The sequence below is a fragment of the Aulonocara sp. 'chitande type north' Nkhata Bay genome, linkage group LG7 (assembly GCF_057382095.1).
Source record: "Aulonocara sp. 'chitande type north' Nkhata Bay isolate Kocher_YH1m ecotype deep benthic linkage group LG7, A_spYH_male_GT1.1, whole genome shotgun sequence".
NCBI classification, from domain to species: Eukaryota; Metazoa; Chordata; class Actinopteri; order Cichliformes; family Cichlidae; genus Aulonocara; species Aulonocara sp. 'chitande type north' Nkhata Bay.
Window position 1 is genome coordinate 39,169,806 of NC_141350.1, and position 19,656 is coordinate 39,189,461.

Consider the following 19,656-nt stretch of genomic DNA (forward strand, 5'->3'; position numbering starts at 1 on the left):
ACCGTTGCCTTGATTTCTGCTGTGACATTCAGAGGGTATGGTCAGAATTTGACATAAACCATATGAAAGCATGGATCATGTCTAGTTTCTATTAACTCTCCAGGCTGTTGGTTCTGATGGTGTAGTCATGTGGGGGATTTTTTTCTTGACACACTTTAGGCCTCTTCATATCATATGAGCATTGTTTAAACACCACAGTCTCCCTGAGTATTGTTGCTGACCATGTCCAACCCTTTAAAACCACAGTGTGCCCATCTTCTGATGGCCCCTTTCAGCATAACGCACCATGTCGCAAAGCGCAAATGGCCTCCACAATCACAAATTTCAATCCAGCAGACCACCTGAGATATGCGGTATGAGTTTGGGATGTGCAGCCGACAATTCTGCATCCGAGGACTGTTTCCTTGTTTTATCTATGCCAAGAAGAATTAAGGCAGCTCTGAAGGTACAAGAACCAGCCTGTTTATGCCGAGAGCGAAAACACCACAAAGGACAGTATTTTAAATTAAAGAAATTCAGGTAAACTGTCAGTTTTAACTGATGACTACACCAACATAAGCTTTATTCATTTATGTAGAACACTCAGCCTAACAAAGGCTAGAACTATTTGCAATGCAACACAAGACACTATTTTCAGTTGAATTAAAACAGCTTTATTAGTGTACACAGTAAGAAGTTGTATATGCAAGGTAGTTGGAAAGCCTATGAAGTGAAGTGTTTGAAAAGACAAATTCTAAGAGACTGTCTAAGTGAATATGCTCCATTGACAGCAAGCAAAAGGAACAGCATGTATGATAAAAACAAAAGTACAACTATATAACAACACATCACTAGTGACATGTAGAAACTTCACTGTCTCCAAAGAACCACCTTCTTGACGATTCACCTGAAAGAGGCTTATTTGAAGATACACAATTGTCATCACAATCAGGAAACAAAAAGAAATAATAATAATAACAATAATAATACAACACGTGATCCTTAAATAGGAATGTGGACCTTCAGAATGTGTTGAATCAGCCGTCATGAAACCTTATTTGGTTTCATCTTCCCTCTGAGAGCTGGTAATTTGTAGGGCAGGCTAAAGTCTTAGGTGGCACTTAAAAACAAATAGAAGCGAAGGCTTTTGCTGGATCCCGGCAATACGCACAAAACAGTATGACTAGCCATCAGAAAAAAAACGAAAAGAAAAAAAAACAAAAACCTTATCAATGTTTCTGCATAGAACAAACGTGGGTTAGCAATAATACACCATGATATCGTCACTTTAACATTTGGAAAGTCTGGCTATAACTTCCAGTCAACATTTTCCCTAATAAATAAAAAAAGAAAATATAAGACAGGTTGACAGATAAATAACAAAAAGATAAACAACATTTACCACATTGAGCTGGTTTTAGTCTGGTTACAGATGAGCATTAGTTAGGTGAAGAGTATAGGTCAACATTTGCCTGGGTCAAACCAGTATAAAGACAGGCAGGGCTCTAAAGTAAAGATAAAAATAAAGGCAATGAAGTACACTGCCTAATGAGAGACGTCATCCATCAACTGTGCGCTCTAAAACCCACCTACTGAAGTTTGACATCTTTGAATATGCAATAATGTATCATGTACCAGGATTTCTGGACTTCATGTCTTGGCCCTCATTATGTGAGAAGCTAAACCTTCATTTTGGTGTCCTTACTTAAAAAATAAAATAATAGCAATAATAATATGTCACATCTGCATCACTGATCAAGTAGAAGATGGGAATGTGTTTACGTGCACACCAACAACAGCGCTTTTATTTAGAGAATGTAAAATGAGGATACTGGGAATGTGACAGCAAGAGCCACAACAATGAGGCAAGTGAGTCCCATTATTATATATTTACATGTCCCACTTAAAATCCCAAGTAAAGAATTCACTTACAGTACAGAGACTTCAACTTAGTATCCCGTGTGCAAGTAAACACACTCATTGTTAATTAATGTGCATGTGTTGAATTACGGAACTCAATCAGCTTTTGATGCAGTTTGTTCACTGCACACTGGAATCTTAACTCCACAAATACACCTTTCAGCAACAGAGCTATATTAATTAATACCATGTGCTGTATACTCCATTGCGAGGCGGTTGGATTATACATCAATATCCAAAAGGTCAGTTATTTAGTCATCGAAACACCTTAATTTTTCTAATAGCTGTGGTACTTAACCATAAAATGCTCATCTTTAATTGTGGAGCTCAAACAGCCACTGGTGAATTTAAAGATTAAGCCGATCTTTGGTCAGACTCTGAGATGAAATACTGGTATCACTAAGATGACATCTGTAAGAGCCTAAATATGGTGAAAGTCTCCAAATTTCACACGTTGAAGAAAGAAAGGTATCAATTAGGACAATGTCAGTCATTGAGCGCAATGATAACTAAATGTGCTTTAAGTGGTAAATTCAGTGATAATGGTATATCCTATGCTACACGCACGCACACACACAAATAGTCATCAAGCTGTAATAATTTTCAAACTGAAGGTATGTTCTAAGAAAAATAAATTCTAATAAAAAGGAAGAAAGCTTTAAAGATTTTAAATATATTTATATGTAAAAAATACTCAGAAAATACAAAATGTAGCTAAAGGAAACAAGTAAAGAAAATAACTGTAGAGTAACTAGCTTGTGGAGTACTTAAAGCTTGAATACTTAAACGCTTTCAAACGCCAATGTCGGTACCAGCTGGCTTTCAGATAGGAAATTTTATTTATTTATTCATTTTTCAAATCAAATGAACACCAATTCATGCAATGTAAGGGCCCAAATCTTTACAGTAAATAGTCTAAAATAATAATCTTCTTCTGTGATTATCTTGAATCGAGTAGGCTTTTCAACACTTCTATATTTTCAATTTAAAAGCATACCTTGCTATATTTTACATGAAAGGCAACCATTTTTAATTTAGGATAGTGCAAGTGCAGAATAGAGGATGCTTGTTAATTACAGTCCAACACTGCAGGACTTTACTTACTGATAAAATGTCAATAATGATACACTATTGCAGAGATTTATGCCTCTTCCACAAATGTGAAACATAGGGAATAGGTGTTTATCTTTTCCTCTTGTTAGACGTAAGCAATAGTGAAGCCTTGTGTTTAATCTTAAGCCTGTGCATCTCAAAGTCTATACAGAGCTCCTCTTCACAAACAAGCTGATGTAACTGTGGAATAAAATAAGGAGAATGTAAGAGAGGGTGCATGGGAGGAACAAATTTTGGCCTAGTGTGACATATTGTAGACACTTGCTTCAAGTAATCCTCAACTTTAATTCCAATCATCTACACTAGGTGGTTAGTGATGACTACTACTATTTAATGGAAACTCCTTACCAACCAGTCCACACTTCGTATAAAGAGGAGACACTTTATCATTATGAAAACAAAGGAAAAGGAAAGCGCATATGGTTTGTGTGCATGAGAAAATGCGAAGATGGGGTTCATGAGTAATTAAACCCCTTTAAGAGCAGAAGACTTTGCATTCCAACATAGTGAGGTCAGTGATAACAACAGCACATGACTGACTGGGAGAAGAGAGGAGCATCCCAAATCAAATGGAAGTTTGGTCGCCAGAAAATGAAGATGTGAAGTTGGCTTTGGTCGATTGTGAGCCTGGAGTGGCAGTAGTACTGTTAGTCAGCGTCGTGTAAACGGAAATACTGACATGGGATCAAAGTTGTGCTGTGGTAAATAGGTAGTGAAGATGCGATCTGAACGAGTAGTTGGACAGACTGTCCAGCAAGTAGAAGGTCACATGCTCGATGCCCGAAGCAGCTGATGCTGTGTCAGTGAGGAGGATAATAAAGCTCTGTCCTGCTTTGGGTTTTCAGATCAGAAATGTAGGCTCGCCCAATAGGACATCACTCTCTTGTCATTTTGATATTGCAAGGTGATCTCACTTGATGAGATCACAGGGTCTATTGTGGCATCACTTAATAAACCACTATTGTCAATTAGTGATGTCAAGCTCTTGTCCTCCGGGTCCAATGTGTGTGGGGGTTTTTTCTTCTTGTTTTTGTTTTGTTGTTTGTACATCACTTAAGACTGCATGGTGCTCTCCTTTAGGATACACTGTTCAAACACTGAAATGTCTGACTTTGTATCTGCAAAAGCAGGACACTGTTTAGGACATACTAGAGCAGCGCACTGAGGGTGAACCCATTTGGGTCAACACCTTATCCAACCACTGGAGGGGGCCATTGAGATGCAGTTCAATCCAACAAGGGGTGCTGGTGACTGTCTGACGCCTGCAAGGATAAAAATATAGCACATGGGTATGGGACAAAAGTAGCATTTCATGTGATTTGTTATTGATAATAAGCAGCATTTATAGATGGATTTCATATCAATATTCATTTTTTATTTTTTAAAGCACAAAAAAAAAAAAAAACCCAGTATGTTAAACATTATTATGAGATTTCTTACGTGTGATTAAAAATACTAAAATGTACATCTGAGTTTGCAGTTTGTCCAAGACTGTTACATTGTGTGTTACTCTTGGCAGGATGCCTTTACTGCACTCACAGTCTGTTTGGGACATGCCAACCAACTACTACTCTGTTTAAATACAAAACTGTTTGGGGTGTAAAAAGCACCCGTTTTACCTTCCACTGAACACTGGGGAGCAGTAAGGCAAAAAGTCAGTCCTCATCCTTTGTTAATGATGTTCCATGCATTTAGCTCCTAAAAACTTAACATTTTACGTGCACACACAAACTATGACCACTTAAAATCTTGCACGAGCTGCTTCTCTACGACCTGCATGTAAGATATACTGCTGACACCGCAATAGAGAGTGAGAGTGTACCTAGATTTGAATTTCAAGTCCTTCATCACTTTCTCAAGTTAGGTTGCTGATTCACTATTTCTCCTTAAGACTAATTTACTTAGGTTCAGTCCATTAACTTGAAGGTATACAAGCTATGAGTCAGTGTTAAGGGAAACTACAGTCTTTTTCATGCACAGTCCAATAGCTTCAGAAAAGTCCCCCTAGAACATCTTGAGAACTAATACAACTTCTATTGCTGACTATTCAACCATCACATCATGGCAAGCAAAATGTGCAGAGGTGAAGGGAACCACAAGCTTTGTCACAACTATTTGTGACACTTACCGTATGTGGCCTCTACCCACAAGCTCATTTTTAGTGCATAAAGAACTTAGATGGACACTGATGTGTACACAAAATTACAACCAAAAGTTGTTTTTAAAAAGGGAAGGTAGGCCTAAGCCTTTCAGTTCATAGAACCAGAAAAATATTGTTAGCAATCAGAGTCATGCCAACATTTGCAACATTAACAGTTTACAGAGAAAAATAAATGAATTAAACGGCTCAGAAATTGCAAACACTATATTCCTGAGCAGTCCACAGAGAGAGAGAGACAACACTACTGAGTTTTACTGAGCAACTCTCTGGTCTGATGGGGACCAGAAAGCCCTCCATTCATTATGGATGGCAGTGTAAGAGAACATGTGCTTCAGAGACAAATTCACCTGTACTCAGCTCCCCAGCCCTTGACAAAGCTCATTCTGATGGTGCACATCCTGGTTAGTTGGTATACAGCCTCAAACCCTTGATTTACTGACTGGGCCAGCAGTGCGGCAAACTCCTGGTTGTTAAAAATCTTCAGATTACAGCCTATCAAAACAGAAAAAAAATACATTAGAAAAAGGAAACGAACAAAATGATGTGTGGGACTAATAATCCCCACCAGGAAAGATTTAATTTAGTTAATGCAAATACTCCGAGGACATTTCATTTTTCACATTTGTGCACATGTAACATTTTACAAAAATAAAGCCAAATTAACAACAAATTAAATAAATGTGCATTTCCAAAACCAGTAAGCTGAATATTAGAATTAGCAAGATCACAGTTGTGCTATATTTGTAGGTACCAAGCTGAACCATTGTGAGGAGTGGGTGTGTTGCATGTTAGGAATTATTCTACACAAGCCTTACAAATCTGACCCCTGAATGTTCAAAAGATCTTTGTGGTGCATTTCAGTACCACTGTGTGCTTCAGTAATGATAGCGTTCACACTGCTCTTTTGGCCAGGGATGAAATGTTCAAAGTTACATGGGTACAGATGAGTCAGAGTGTGGGTGAGTGTCTGAAAAGACTGTCACACTGTATTCCCTTTCTTCAAGCTCAATTTCATCAATATCAGAGGGGGGGGGGGGGGGGGGGGGGGGGGGTCTACATATCAGAGCTATTTTAATTTAAAAAAAAAACAAAAAACAAAAAGCACAGCCATCACGCACCATCATTTTCTTAATCTTTGTTTGGTGATACTTCCATTGGAGGAGGACCAACACTAAGGTTTTTTGTTTTTTTCCCCAAGAAGGGCACGAGCAGGTTGTATCCCCTGAGAAGGCAGAGATCCTTCAATGTGTACAGCAAAACACTAGGGATTTTCTATCAGTCGGACGCCAACAGACTAAACAAACCAATCTGGAAGGCCACCTCTGTGATACAAGCTGGACACGTTAGAAGCCCTCTGAACCACTTACTGTACAGGCAGCAGTGCACTTTTTACTAAGAGTGATTCAGCTCCAGACTGACTGACACAGGAAATTGTGGTTCATGCCATAACTGTGTTCAAATTAACACATATGCCTAGCAGAGAATCATCTCTCAAAAGTTTATCTCAACCCTGCAGTGTCACAGCACTTAACACTTACTGATTTACTTCACTGTACTGCACTTTCTGCTACTGAGAAACTTTAATAGCATCTGATATCTGCTATGCTGTTTCTACTACACTAGGTAAGTCACTTTTTTATAAACTTAGATTTTTTTTTACTGTATTGTATGCTACTACCTAATATTGTCAGCCAAACATTTACTTATTTAACATTTTTTAATACTCATTTTGATCCCAGATTAGTTTTTACCTTTCTGAGACATTTGCAAAATTCACATCTTTAGGATAAATAAAGTACATCTTCTATACTGTATCTTGTAAGCAAACCAGGCAGGACCTTTTTAAACTGTTGTATAAGAATCATTCAGCTTTATTTAAAAAATAAAACAAAACATGTACAAACCTGGTGGTATCTTGCAGACTGTGGCGGGGTGCCAGCCATATCGTTGATTGCAGTTAGGACTCTGGACAAAAATGGCACTGTCGCTGAGGCACTCGGCAAACACCTCCCCTCCGATATAATACAATCTCACGCCACGACCTGCAGAATGTATCACAGAAAAATTAATGTGAAGCTAACGAAAAAAAGACAGGAAAAAAAAAATCACAAAGGCTTACTCTGGAGCAAAGCTTGAACTTGAGTGAAATATCAGTGGACATAGTGCTATGGAAAGTCTTAAATCAGTCACACCTATTCAGCAACATGTCTTTATCAGATAGATTTTTAAAGCCATCACTGAAAGAACTGCTGTATTTCTCACAGCACCTTTACAATTGAAATCTCTGTAAAGACACATTTACAGCTCAAGGACGTCAGTGTAATGAATCTGAGAGTCATAGTGCAGGTATTGTTAAAGTGCCGCAACACTGTAAAAATCCTTAAAAAGAGCTTTTCCCACACAGAGTAGCTGCTACACCATGTTATTTTTGAGTGTGTGGCAGTGTATGCTGTACCTATATGTCTCCTTGTCATTTCAACAGTAGCATTTCTGTTAACATTGCTGAGAAGCCCTAAACAGAAGCGTTCAGAGTTGGAGGGATCGGTGAAGCCATCAACGGTCAGGGATGGCTGTGAGGCATGGAACGTCTCTCCAACCCGCTGGTTTAGCTCGTAGTAAGCTATAGAGCACCAGAATGCTGGTTCGCTATAGGTGACTGGCTGAAGGTCTGAAAGAAAGAAATCAAGGTGGTAATGTTTAAAGTTTTCATTGAATCATTTATTGATAATTTCCAAGGAAACTAAAGATAAATAAATAAACCAATAAATCGCTCTTACCCAGGCCGTGACTGACAGGAGACAGGGTGCTCGGTGACATTTCTGCTGGTGAGCCTGATGACAAAAACATACAACACATTACATCTTGTTGTACTCTGTTTTGCATTTTAAACACTGCCTGTGTAAAACACACTGCTGTAATGACGTGCATGTGTGAGGAAAAAAAAAAATCCAGAAGTTTACATGCGAGTATAATCTTAAGGATATTTCCAAGTGCTAAACTCAACTAATCTACCTGATTCCATACTTTGATTCATCTGCTGGTCGCTGGTTTCACCATCTTCACTCATATAGCCAGGTGGAGGAGTGTCTGTAAAAAAGGAACATTAAATAAGATGTGTATTCTTAACAGCAACCATTGCTTAAAACCCAAACAAAGCCAAGGGGTTTTTATACTAAACCAAAGCTCAAGAGTTAGCACAGAAAGATCAGTTGTTACTTTAAACAAATGAGTGAAACTACTGAAATATGAAGGAAAACATACATACCTGGTATATAGTTATTAGGAGGATCTATGCCTGCAGGGAAGTTGGTGTTTTCAGGAATGGAGTTTGTAAAGTCGTCTAGAGGCGGAAGCTCTGTCAGAATCTCTGTGTGACGTGGGACCAACACCGGTGGCAGCACTGAAGAGAAAAGGAGTGTTATTGACAAGTACAGATGGAAATTGTTATACCAATTAATATGATATAATTATATGCATTTTTCCACTAAATATAATCTTGTAAAAAGACGAATGAACACTAATATAAACACATTTAGACTGATTTTAACAGCACAAAACGGAAAGAGACTACGAGATCTAAAACAATGATTTTGCTATGACTACCATGCTCATAGGGTTGTTCAAGGACATCTTGAACACCAGAACCAAAAGTACTTGAAGTAAGAGGACACACAATTCTCAAGGACCCTTACCAGGTGTCTCCACTCTCTGGTAATGGTAGGGATTGACACACACTTCATCCTTCTTAAGGTTAAATGCATACTGGCAGGTGTCAATGGCCCTCAGCTCATGGTGGCTGTGAAGGTCAGGCCATCTCCACAGGCGGCAGTAGATGACGTGAGGCAGGCCCTTACGATGAGACACCTGAAGACGGCCATCCAGTGACCTAAGCGAGAGAAGATGAAAAGCAGCTCATAATGCGCCAAGATCTTCACAAAAAACTCTCAGAAACTCTGAAAGGTGATTGTGTCATTTCTGGTTTGAAAGTGCTTACTAATATATACCGTAATTTTTCCACAAGCTTTGAACCCTGCGGCTTTTAGTCAGGTGCGGCTTTTCTATGGATTGTCCATGATTTTTGTCATATCGTAAGACGATTTGTTTTGTTTGTTCCGCTGTTGTACGGCACTACGTTGCCTGGCGGAAGGGCATGTGATCAGACACACAGTATCGGGGTTCAAGAGTGGTGTGTTGGTCACGTGTCCATCCGCCAGACAACATAGTGCCGTACAAGTAGCGTGAAAAACAGGACACCGCTACGGCCCTTCTGAGGGTGTTCGACTCTGACACTGACAACGAGGATTTCTTTGGTTTTGAAAGTGACAACGAAGGAAAGAAGCTGAGAGTGGATGACGAAGCCATCCTGAGCCTGTTTGTATCCGACACTGGAGAAGAGGACTTTGGTGGTTTTAGTGGGCAGGAAGATGGTGGTGAATGACTGACTTTTCTTCTTGTTAAAGCCGTGTCGCTGCACCTGAGCCTAAAAGGTAGTCCGAATCTATTTTTCTGGTGTGCTGTAGGTTATTATGTACTACATTTGTTACTCATTTATGAAGCACAGTACATGTTTCCTACTTGTAATTACCGCTACTTGTACATATACCTAAAAGGTTATGCAAATATGTACCCATAACTTGTTTTTCAAAATATTAATAAAAGTGATGTCTCCAAACAGCCATCTCTTTCCTGACAATTCCCTTTGTGCATATTCTCTTACATATGATAAGTCAACATTGAAACACCTGCGGCCTTTAGTCAGGTGCGGCTAATGTATGTACAAAACAGGATTTTCCCCTGATTTTAGCTTGTGCGGCTAATATTCGGGTGCGCTTTGTAGTCCGGGAAATACGGTATATATTTTTAAAAGTTACTGGATATGTTGCATGGCTAAACCTTATTTTAAAAGCCTACCTGCTAGTTGATTATTTAAAAAGCTATAAAGAAAGCTTTTCAGTGGAAATGACCAGCTACATTATTTCCTTATCGTCTAAATAATAAGGGTGGGGGAAAAAAATCGATACTGTGTAGTATGGTGATATTTTGTTTGCCAATTATGTATCGATACAGGGACAGCAGAAATCGATATTCTGTTACAAAAAGGTTTTTGTGCTCTGACTTCAGAGCATGTTGATCCTTTTTCTGAGCAAGAATCATTCCTTCACTGTCCAAATGTGTTTAACTTGTTTTTTGGCAGCAATAAACATGACAGTTTACTTATTTTAATTTAAGACATGTTTTATTTTAATTAAGTTTAAAACTTTTTTATTTAATGTAAAATTATATTTTGTTTTAATTTACTTTCAAATTCTTCAGTTGCTGAAGGGGCTGCATAGTTTTCATAAATTGCATAGTTCAGAATAGCTATAATTGTACCAGATGGTTGCATTCAGTTAAGTTGGACTAGACTGTAAAACAAACCGTTCAGTTTGTCAACAATAAAACTGACTGAAATGAGAGAAAGACTGAGTGTGAGACTTTGATATCAGATAAAATGAATATTGATAAAGTTTACCTTTATGTACAGAATCTGAATATCGCAAAATATTTTAAAAAATTGCAATAATATCGTATCGTGCGTTAAGTATTGTGATAATATCGTATCGCGGGATGTATGGTGATTCCCACCTCTACTAAATAACCAAAAATGCAAAGTTGTAGCACAAGTTGTGATTACATCTGGTTTAAAAAACAAAAACAACAGAAATGACCCCATCTTAAAAAAACAATAGGCATTACTTTTTTCTGCACAACTTTTGCAATAATGAAGACATATGTAGTAAATCTGTTGGATCACTGTATTTTTCATGCATGTGAGTATATTCACCTGCTGTGGTCAGGATATCCGTACATGCCTGCTGAGTCCCACTGCTCTATCATGTGGCCTGAGCCTAGACCCCAAAGGTCTGAGCAATTGCTACAGACACAGAAACACACAGGCACGCACACCAAAGACATGCATACACATACACACGCACACAAGTGGAAAAAGAAAAAAAAATACAAAATGAAAGCAAACAGATGGTAAACATGAGGCGTTTCATTCCAAATTAGTACGATGAAATCACAGATATGTACAGTTGGTAACTCAATGGCATGAAGGAAGGAAAAAGCTCCACCTTCAGTTTCCCAGTAAGAGACCAACAAGATGACAGATGACTGCAAGACAAATCCAAATCAGACAATAGTGATGTGGTGCAATCAGGTGACACAGAATGGCTCCGTAAGATAATACAATTCCAGGCATGCATCCAATTGTGATTTACTTGACTTAGGTGGCTAATAAGCCGCTAAAATGCACAACTGCAAAGAACACACAAACAAGTAAAAATAAAATAAAACCACACATTTGGGCATGTTTTTTTCAAAAACATGAGAAGTGTGATGTGAAGAAATATATTAATCTAAACATGAATGATATGTGAATGAGGACATTTAAAAAAAAAAAAAAAGAAATCACTAAACACTTTGTGTGTAAAGACGTGAGAAAAGAAAAAGAAAAAAAAGGATACAACACTAATGTGTATCTGCATATAAGGAGTTTGTGTGAGAGATCCTGTTGTCTGATTAGAGCAAAATGATTGTCATGCCTGTCTGTGCAAGGTTCTCTATCTCGAAGCTTATCACCCTACTTGCATAGTTTTACAACTACAAGAATCACAGATAGCACTTTGCCTTCTTCCTTTCCTACTTAAAAAGGTCAAAAGTACAAGGTCTCTTGAGTCCATCGTCAAAAAGCCCCCTGTCTGGGAACCCTTGATCTTCATCTATTCACCTATTGATCACTGGAGATAATTTGACACAAAACTAGAACTGTATTTTAAAAGCGTCTTCTTGCAAGTTTAACCAAAGTATGCGCAAAACATTAGGCTGTTGTCATTTAAAATTTCCATTACCACCAACTATCTCCAGAAATAGCAGAGCTGCTACAGTGTTTCCTACCTCCAGTCAGAAAGAAACCTACAAACACCTTGCAATACTCGAGATACCTTTTTCCACATCCTTCACTCCACCCACAAAAAGACCAAAAGAAAAAAAAAAAAAATCTTAGACTTTATCGTCACTTTCTTGAGCTTAAAGGAAATTAGAGGCGATGTGACGTACTATGCAGCTAAAAGAATCCAAGCTGTGTAGTTACAACCCTTAAAACATACTGTCTAAACAAATGTCTTTCGGTAACTATCATGATTTTATCAGTTCTATATCAGAAACTACAATCTAACCTACATTCCTCAATGAGAAGAAAACAGCAGACATTTAGCATCATGCAAGTCTTGTCTTTTTCATTTACAGGACATGGATGACAACATATGATGAGCCATTCTCATCTGTGCTAAAATCTCTGACAACTTCCTCAACAGTTAGACCACTTTCAGATGCACTGTTTAGAATACAGTACATAACCACATACAATACTGTGCAAAAATGTTGTGCTGGCCCTCATTTCTTTGCATCTTGCTTCTATGACGGCTTGGGCTGCATTTCAGCCCTAGGTGTTGGGGATCTTGTAAGAACTGATTGTATCATGATTACAGAAAAGTATCATTAGATTTTGATCCACCACACAATACCATCTGGAAAGCATCTGATGGGCTGCAACTTTCAGTCTGGCAATGATCCCAAACACACTCGAATGGAAAACTGTCAGTTTCAGTTATTGATTGGTCTCCCCTGAGCCTGGACCTCAATATTATTGAAGTGGTAAGGGATCATCTAGACAGAGAACAAAACAAAAGACATCTGGCATCCAAAGAACTTTGAATGTCCTTCAAGAGAACAATTCCTGAAGACTACTTAAAGAAAGCTTGCCTAAGTTAGATTAAGTCTACTACAATTGTACAAACCCTGTTTTTGCCTTTTATACTGTATTTACATTTAGGTTTTTACATGTTTGAATACATCACTGCACATATTTCTACAGTTTCTTAGCAAAATATAAAGAAATGATGGGTACCTTAAAACTTTTGCAAAGTACTGATTTTATATCTATCTATCTATCTATCTATCTATCTATCTATCTATATATATGCGCGCTCATCCATTCAGAGTACATCTACACAAATGCATTAAAGACTGCAATGTAATTATGTCTGTCTGACCTCAGCCAGAAATCTGACCAGAGTGCACTGCTGAGAAACTATCTGCCCACCAAGGACGTCGTCTAATATTCCTTAATACAGAAGGTGAACCTGTGTGTGCTACAAGGCCAAAAAAAGGAAAAAAGAAATACAGTGCAAACTCCATCACATTAGCTGCATTTACATTTCTGGTCACCTCACAAAGCCCTCAATTGTTTCACAAACTAAGTTACAAAAAATGGAAGGAAAGCAGGAAAGCACCAGTCTGCCAAACCAGACACATGCTAGTTTCAACTCCATTATATTCTCGGTAAATCTGACCAGCATTCTCTGTGACTATATGGGTTTCTACCCCAATACTCCAGCTTCGTCCCACAGTCAAAAGGTGAGCTTGTTTTGTTAATTGGCCATGGATAAGAGGTAGATACAGTGCTTTTAGTGTACAGAATAAGACACTTGCATGGATGTATGGTTAAATGTGGCCTGTAGTCTAAAGCACATATGTAGGACTAGAAAAATGTTATTGAAATGCCAATTGCTTTGAACACCTGATGTAAATTAGATCTGAATTTTCATTTCTTTTTCTTCTCCATATCTGTCAAAAGCTACCAATAGAAAGCAATGGGTTGAGTGATCAAGAATAGCACCCATCAATTCAGTGACAGGCCAGTCTGAGTGTGCTGATTTATGGTCAGCATAAGTACGTAGTGTGGTACTAAAATAATACCAAATTATAATTTGTAATTAACATGAGGCTTAAGACAGAAAGGAGAGAAAGACTACATTGCATAAAACACTTGAGAAGGGAAGCTTCTAATAATCCGATCCTCAGTGAATTAATGAAAGGTGATCACGTGTACTTTGTTGGGTTTCCATGACTTTTTTGTCTCACCTCATCTGGAGACTTCCAACACCTTCTCATGTGACAAACAGAAATCTACTGAAGCCATATGTAAGAGAGGTAGCCAGCGACTATTTGAACTAGGTATTATGGCAAACAGTTTCAGAATGAAAAGAATAAATAGATGCATTTTCTTTTGTTTTTTCTTCACTTGTTTGCAAAAACTGCAATTTGTTAAGAGAATATTCTTCACTGTAACAAACTGCACAACTCATTTTTTAATAGAATTTCATCAACTTTTGTAATCATATAATGTTCATCATATTTCAAACAGTTTGTTAACTGGTGCAGAATGCTTTACATACCAAAGGTATTCTTAAGTTTTTGGACATTGCTTCAACAGCTATTCACATTTGGTTGTCTCTTACTTTATTGCTTGAGAGTTGTAATAACATAATTTCTACAAAACTTACTGGACTTAAAGTGCTTCATGAAGTGAAGTGGCCAATGCAGAGTGCTAATTAAAAAAAGCAGCTATTTAATTAGTAACGCCTGCTGTTATCTGAAAGTACTTAAAAGTATGCTACCAGTTAAACAACAACATTATGCTCCTACCTTTGAAGCCAGAGACGTTTATTACTTAAATAACATTTAGATCTTTGATTTGAAAATAAACTTTATAGAATTAGGAGACGAGATGGTGCAAACTACTGGCGCAAGACAAAAAAAATTTAATCTTTTCACTGTTTTCACTGTCATTATATTATGCTGCTATTCATACTGTCATTATATTAATGCTGCTATCCTGTATATATTGTACATACTATTGTTTGAGTACTTACGATTGTTTTTTTTGTACTTTTTATATTTTACATTTATATTTATTATTGAAACTTGCACCAAGGGAGTGGCACTCCAATTTCGTTGTACTCTGTACAATGACAATAAAGGCTATTCTATTCTATTCTATTCTAATCTTTTCACTGTTTTCGATCAAATTCATCCGAATGATCAGTCATCGGTATAATGTTCTCAAAGGAAACACTGAAATCAGCTCAGGCAGTTCATATTCTTAAGGTGCAGAAGACCACAAGGCTGATGCAATCAAAGATTATCAGAGAAAAATCAATATAGAGCAAACTCTGCAGACGGTGTGAATGCACCCCCGAGTTCTGCATATAGGTTAGTGAGTTCTAATGAAAGCAAGCACAAGATGGTTTTGGTTGGCAATGCATGCAGGACATCTGTTTCCTCCAACCTGGTTTCACTTCTGCTGCCTTGCTAACCTATGGCACAAAGTATTGGGGAAGTGGACCCACTGTTGCATAACGGAGACTTCTTTCTGCAAATGTGTGGGTGCCTGTCACTCTTTTTCTTACTTTCATGTGTGTTGATATACCTCACTGCACTCACTAATTTGCGGTATTGTGGCACACCATTCCATGCTGCCAGCAGATTTGTTTTTGTGTGGAAGTGTGACAGTGCTGAAAAAAGCAACTGCATTGTTCACTGTTGTAGTCTTCATTTTTAACCATTCAGTGGAAATGAAAAAATTTGCTTTATATAAATGTATTAATGCACAAAGCTGTTGTGAATGAGCGTCTACAGTTCAGAGACAAAAAAAACAAAACATAGAAATACAGGATCTCTGGGTCCCTATCTTACCTGGGTATGGTGACACACTTTGTGTTGCTGTTCTGTGTACTGATCGCTTTCTCTAGCTCGTCCAATTGTCCCGTCTTCTTAAGCTTCTTTACCAAGCTTTTAACTGCTTTTTCACACCACTTCTCCTCCTGTCCACCTCCATTCTGCTCCCCAACCCCTCCGATTCCTGCTCCTCCGCTCCCCGCTGGAGTCTTCTTCCATCCCAAGAGCCGCTTCACAACAGGTGGGGTGAAGGGAAGGATGGAGGACATGGTAGCTTGTTGAATGTTCTGATGCCCCTCTTAATCTGTCTTGAGTTGGGAAAGAAGGGTTTGGGGGAGTGATATAGTTGACTGGTCTGAACTCACTGTTAATATACCCAGCGTATGTATGTCTTTTACGAGTAATGTTTGATCAGAACTAAGGCATTGGTCTTCAGAAGTCAAACTAAATATAGGGATTGAAGGGGAATAAATCCAAAGAAACCTAGAAAACAGAGAGAAAACACACATTAACATTTGTGCACAAAAATATTAAGTGAGATGAACAATTGAATGTATTTCTTTTAAACTTAAAGTTGTTGTTTTTTTTAATCATTTGTATCACAGCTTTCCACTATCACCTCTCCCACTGCACACAAAGCACAAAAATTTGATGCATCCGTATTAACAACCATCTCTCACCTCTCATATATTGTTTTTTTTTATTAAAGCCATTAACACCTAACTTTTGCAAACACTTTAAACAGAGACATATTTTTAGGACTACAACACTCACAGGTCATTTCACTGGCTATTTAAAGATATATAGAAATGATGAACAGCATTTGATTTGAAAATCTGAGTACTTAACTGACATAGCCTAAAAAAATGCCACCAATACACTATTTACAGAAAAATGTTTCAAGTACAGGCAACAGAGCAACACTTATACATATTTATGACAGTCCTATATTACAAAGCAGTATTTGGGGCTTAGTGGAGGGACTTTAGGTTCAACCCAAGTTTTGAAACCCACTGCCTACTTATTAACTTAATATAACTTTCACTTTTGTCATTTTCTGGCAACAACTAATTAGACATACCCTGTGGTTACTAGCAGTTTTTAAGCAATTTTATATGTTGTTGTTTAGCCTTTAAAATAGTTATATAACACTAAAAGAACGCTAAGGCTGGTATAAAGCTTTGACCTTGTATAAAATTTGCAGTTCTACTTACCTGCCAGTTTAAATTCTGTTTATATTTTTGTTCGTTACTTGCTCTCACACAGTCTAAAACCACCAGGGTTGCATCCATCTTACCAAGCTAATGCTCAACCTGTGCTTCTATGACAGAGTTGTGGTGCTGAGAAGTCTACTAACTTACATATACAAAGCTTACTTGCTGGTTTTCTACTGGGCTTTAAATAGAGTTTTTATGTGCTGCTCCAGTCTTCCTAACCACACATTAATATACTTCTTATTTATATCATTTACATACAATGCCCACCAGACACATACAATGCTGCTTTGGTTGCAGTAAATGTGCTACTTTTAGCTTGACATGTGTCTTTGACCACTTCATATTTTCTATTATTGTAGTTTTCTATTATTGTTTCTATTGTAAAGTAGAATAGGCCACCCCGCTACCAGTAAATGTATGCATGTTTGTGCCATATGTGGCCAACACCACTGTGTGAATGTGCTCATAGCTAGACTTGAAAAGCCTAGCTTGACTTATCGAGTTGATAGGAACCGTTGTGTGACCACTTAGCCCGACTGCCGATGTTAGAGTGAGTGAACCCAAATATCACAATTCATCCTGGTATACTGGATTTGCTTGTTAGTACAGCCCCCTTGCATTTCACTATTTACACCAAATTTTTTGGTCCCTAATGTAGTTATTCAGCATCACATGCATGTTGTTCATACAAATGCAGCTCTAGACAAATCAATACTAAACTTTTGAAGGATCCTAACCCATATAAATCTGTTATTCCAAATGGTGGATGGTGCACTTGATCCTGTTCCCCAGTATATAGTCGGCTTTGGAAACAACTAAAGGGTATATAATTATGCTAAAGTATTGTTTTTACTTAACAGGGAAGAACACCCATCTTAGGTAGCAATCTATAGCATTTCTGTAACCAAAACCTGTTATTACCCTATCATAAGGAAACTGAGGACTGTTTAATCCTGGTCAGTAGCAGGTTCCTAGAGGGAATTTCAGATGAAACCTGCTGGCCCACCTACTCCTGATAAACTCTTAAGCTTCCAGGATGCTTTTCTTTAGACTTTCAATCTGATATTCCCCTTCACTACAACTGAGTGGAGCAATTCTAAACCTCAACCTCACCCTCAATTGGACTAGCAACTAAGCAGAAAACAGCTCATGAAATGTGGAACACACACTAAACACCAAGTTCAGGACACTGATGTGAGCTTTGACTCGCAAGTGTAACCTCCTCCTGTATTAGACCTGTCTTTTTTATTGCAGAGAGCCATTTTCTAGCCTATTGATGGAAGAGCACACATGCTCAGACTGTGCAATTCAAACAGGACCTCCAGAGACAACTGTAATTGAATTACTAAAGGAAATTTGAAAATACATCTTCTTTGCGGACTCAGTCTTGCCAAGACGTATACTCCATTGCTTTTGGATTAGACAGCTGCACTACAGATCAATGGACTCTAATAAATCCAGACAGAACTACTGGCAGATGCAGATTTCTCAAGTTAGCTGCCAGGTGGAAAGGATAAATATCCTTAGTGTGTTACTCTGAAAGTCCAAGCTCCTTCTAAGAATTATTTTCACTTAATGCTTAACCCTTGGACTCCTACAGTAAGAGCAGCTTCCAGAGAGAGACCTTTCCTTAAAATAATTAACTACAAGCTTAATTCTGTGTTTGTTTGATACTGTCCAAACAGCAAAGCACGCCAAGCAATATTTCTAGCTGCAGTACGCAAAATAACAGCTACTGGATGAAAGCTTAATGGCTTTTTCAATAAACGGATTGAGTTCAATGAAAAGCAATTATTTGGTCCACATGAATGATCACTTAAGCGTTGTGGTTAATATGCTGAAGAGAAGCAATGGTTTTTCGAAATAACAAAATCTCAGGGACAAGCCGCTGGCGAGTGTGAGAGCCTTCAAAGTGAACACAAAGTCTCAATGCAAGTTAAGGAGTCAGGAGAACAAAACGTGCCGATTAGGCCGTTTGTTATTTGCTCCTCGGCCATTCGTTGATTCGTGTCAACTCGAAATCCTGGCATACTATCGGGATCTTACGAAGGGAATAAGCAACAATAATATGTCTGCAACGATCTGTTTGGGTTACTTCTTCTCCGAGATCGCCTGCATAACACACGCGATTCGAAGAATAAGCTAACGCTACTTAATGGCAAGGGGATGTAGACTTCAACGAGCCACAAAAGGCGAGTTGGTCTCATTGCTGGCTGTCATTTGCCCTCAGCCACATATTGGTGAAGATATTAGGGTTTCTTTTGTCTCGGAATGACTGATAGTTCCCCCTCATCCTCTTCACCTCGCCCCCCTCTCTCTCTCAAAAAACAAAAACAAAAAAAAAAAACAAGAGTGCGAAAAAATCTGCTAGCAACCTTGCTACTTTGTCACAGACAAACAGGTCTGTGGCATGTTTTGTCGCTTACAAATCAATTCTCTTTCATTATTTAAAAAAAAAAAAACACGCTTACCCAGCACCGAGATAAAGTGAAGCTTAACAGTCACTGGAGTACCTGTGAAAAAAGCCTGCTTGCTCATTTTGAATTCATCCAGAGATACTTTGAAATGTATTTTCCACCTCCTAGCCGCCGGGATGATGGCTCCTCATTCAAAGCTCAACCAAACATGTATTGCTTCACGCAAAACAAACGTAAGAAGACTTCACAATGCCCCGCCCCCCAACTGGTTCTATTGGTCACATCC

The 19,656-nt window shown here is 38.2% G+C and overlaps 1 protein-coding gene across 4 annotated transcripts; it reads right to left on the bottom strand.

Moving 5' to 3' along the window:
• Nucleotides 1-630: 630 nt before the first annotated feature.
• smad2 (SMAD family member 2) lies at nucleotides 631-19,585 on the bottom strand. Of its 4 annotated transcripts, none has more exons than XM_086300319.1 (11): nucleotides 19,425-19,585; nucleotides 15,755-16,219; nucleotides 10,998-11,087; nucleotides 8,866-9,059; nucleotides 8,439-8,573; nucleotides 8,198-8,260; nucleotides 7,951-8,004; nucleotides 7,629-7,841; nucleotides 7,078-7,215; nucleotides 5,521-5,665; nucleotides 631-4,274 (listed from the first exon to the last, which is right to left on the bottom strand). In XM_086300319.1, the coding sequence occupies exons 2-11, from the start codon at nucleotides 16,003-16,005 to the stop codon at nucleotides 4,151-4,153; spliced, it is 1,407 nt and encodes a 468-aa protein (XP_086156445.1). In that variant the 5' UTR covers nucleotides 16,006-16,219; nucleotides 19,425-19,585; the 3' UTR covers nucleotides 631-4,150. The 4 variants fall into 4 exon arrangements, with proteins under 4 accessions (XP_086156445.1, XP_086156442.1, XP_086156444.1 ...); XM_086300316.1 differs by having other exon boundaries at nucleotides 8,186-8,260; XM_086300318.1 differs by having other exon boundaries at nucleotides 8,186-8,260; nucleotides 19,467-19,584.
• Nucleotides 19,586-19,656: the final 71 nt, after the last annotated feature.

What these genes read in the sequence shown, in the direction of transcription:
- smad2 (XM_086300316.1), bottom strand. Translation starts at nt 16,005, where the DNA reads ATGTCCTCCATCCTTCCCTTCACCCCACCTGTTGTGAAGCGGCTCTTG. An exon ending in CCAGAGAGTGGAGACACCTG is followed by an intron (nt 8,574 to 8,865) that starts GTAAGGGTCCTT and finishes TTTTCTCTTCAG; the next exon opens with TGCTGCCACCGGTGTTGGTC. An exon ending in AGTCTGCAAGATACCACCAG is followed by an intron (nt 5,666 to 7,077) that starts GTTTGTACATGT and finishes CTGTTTTGATAG; the next exon opens with GCTGTAATCTGAAGATTTTT.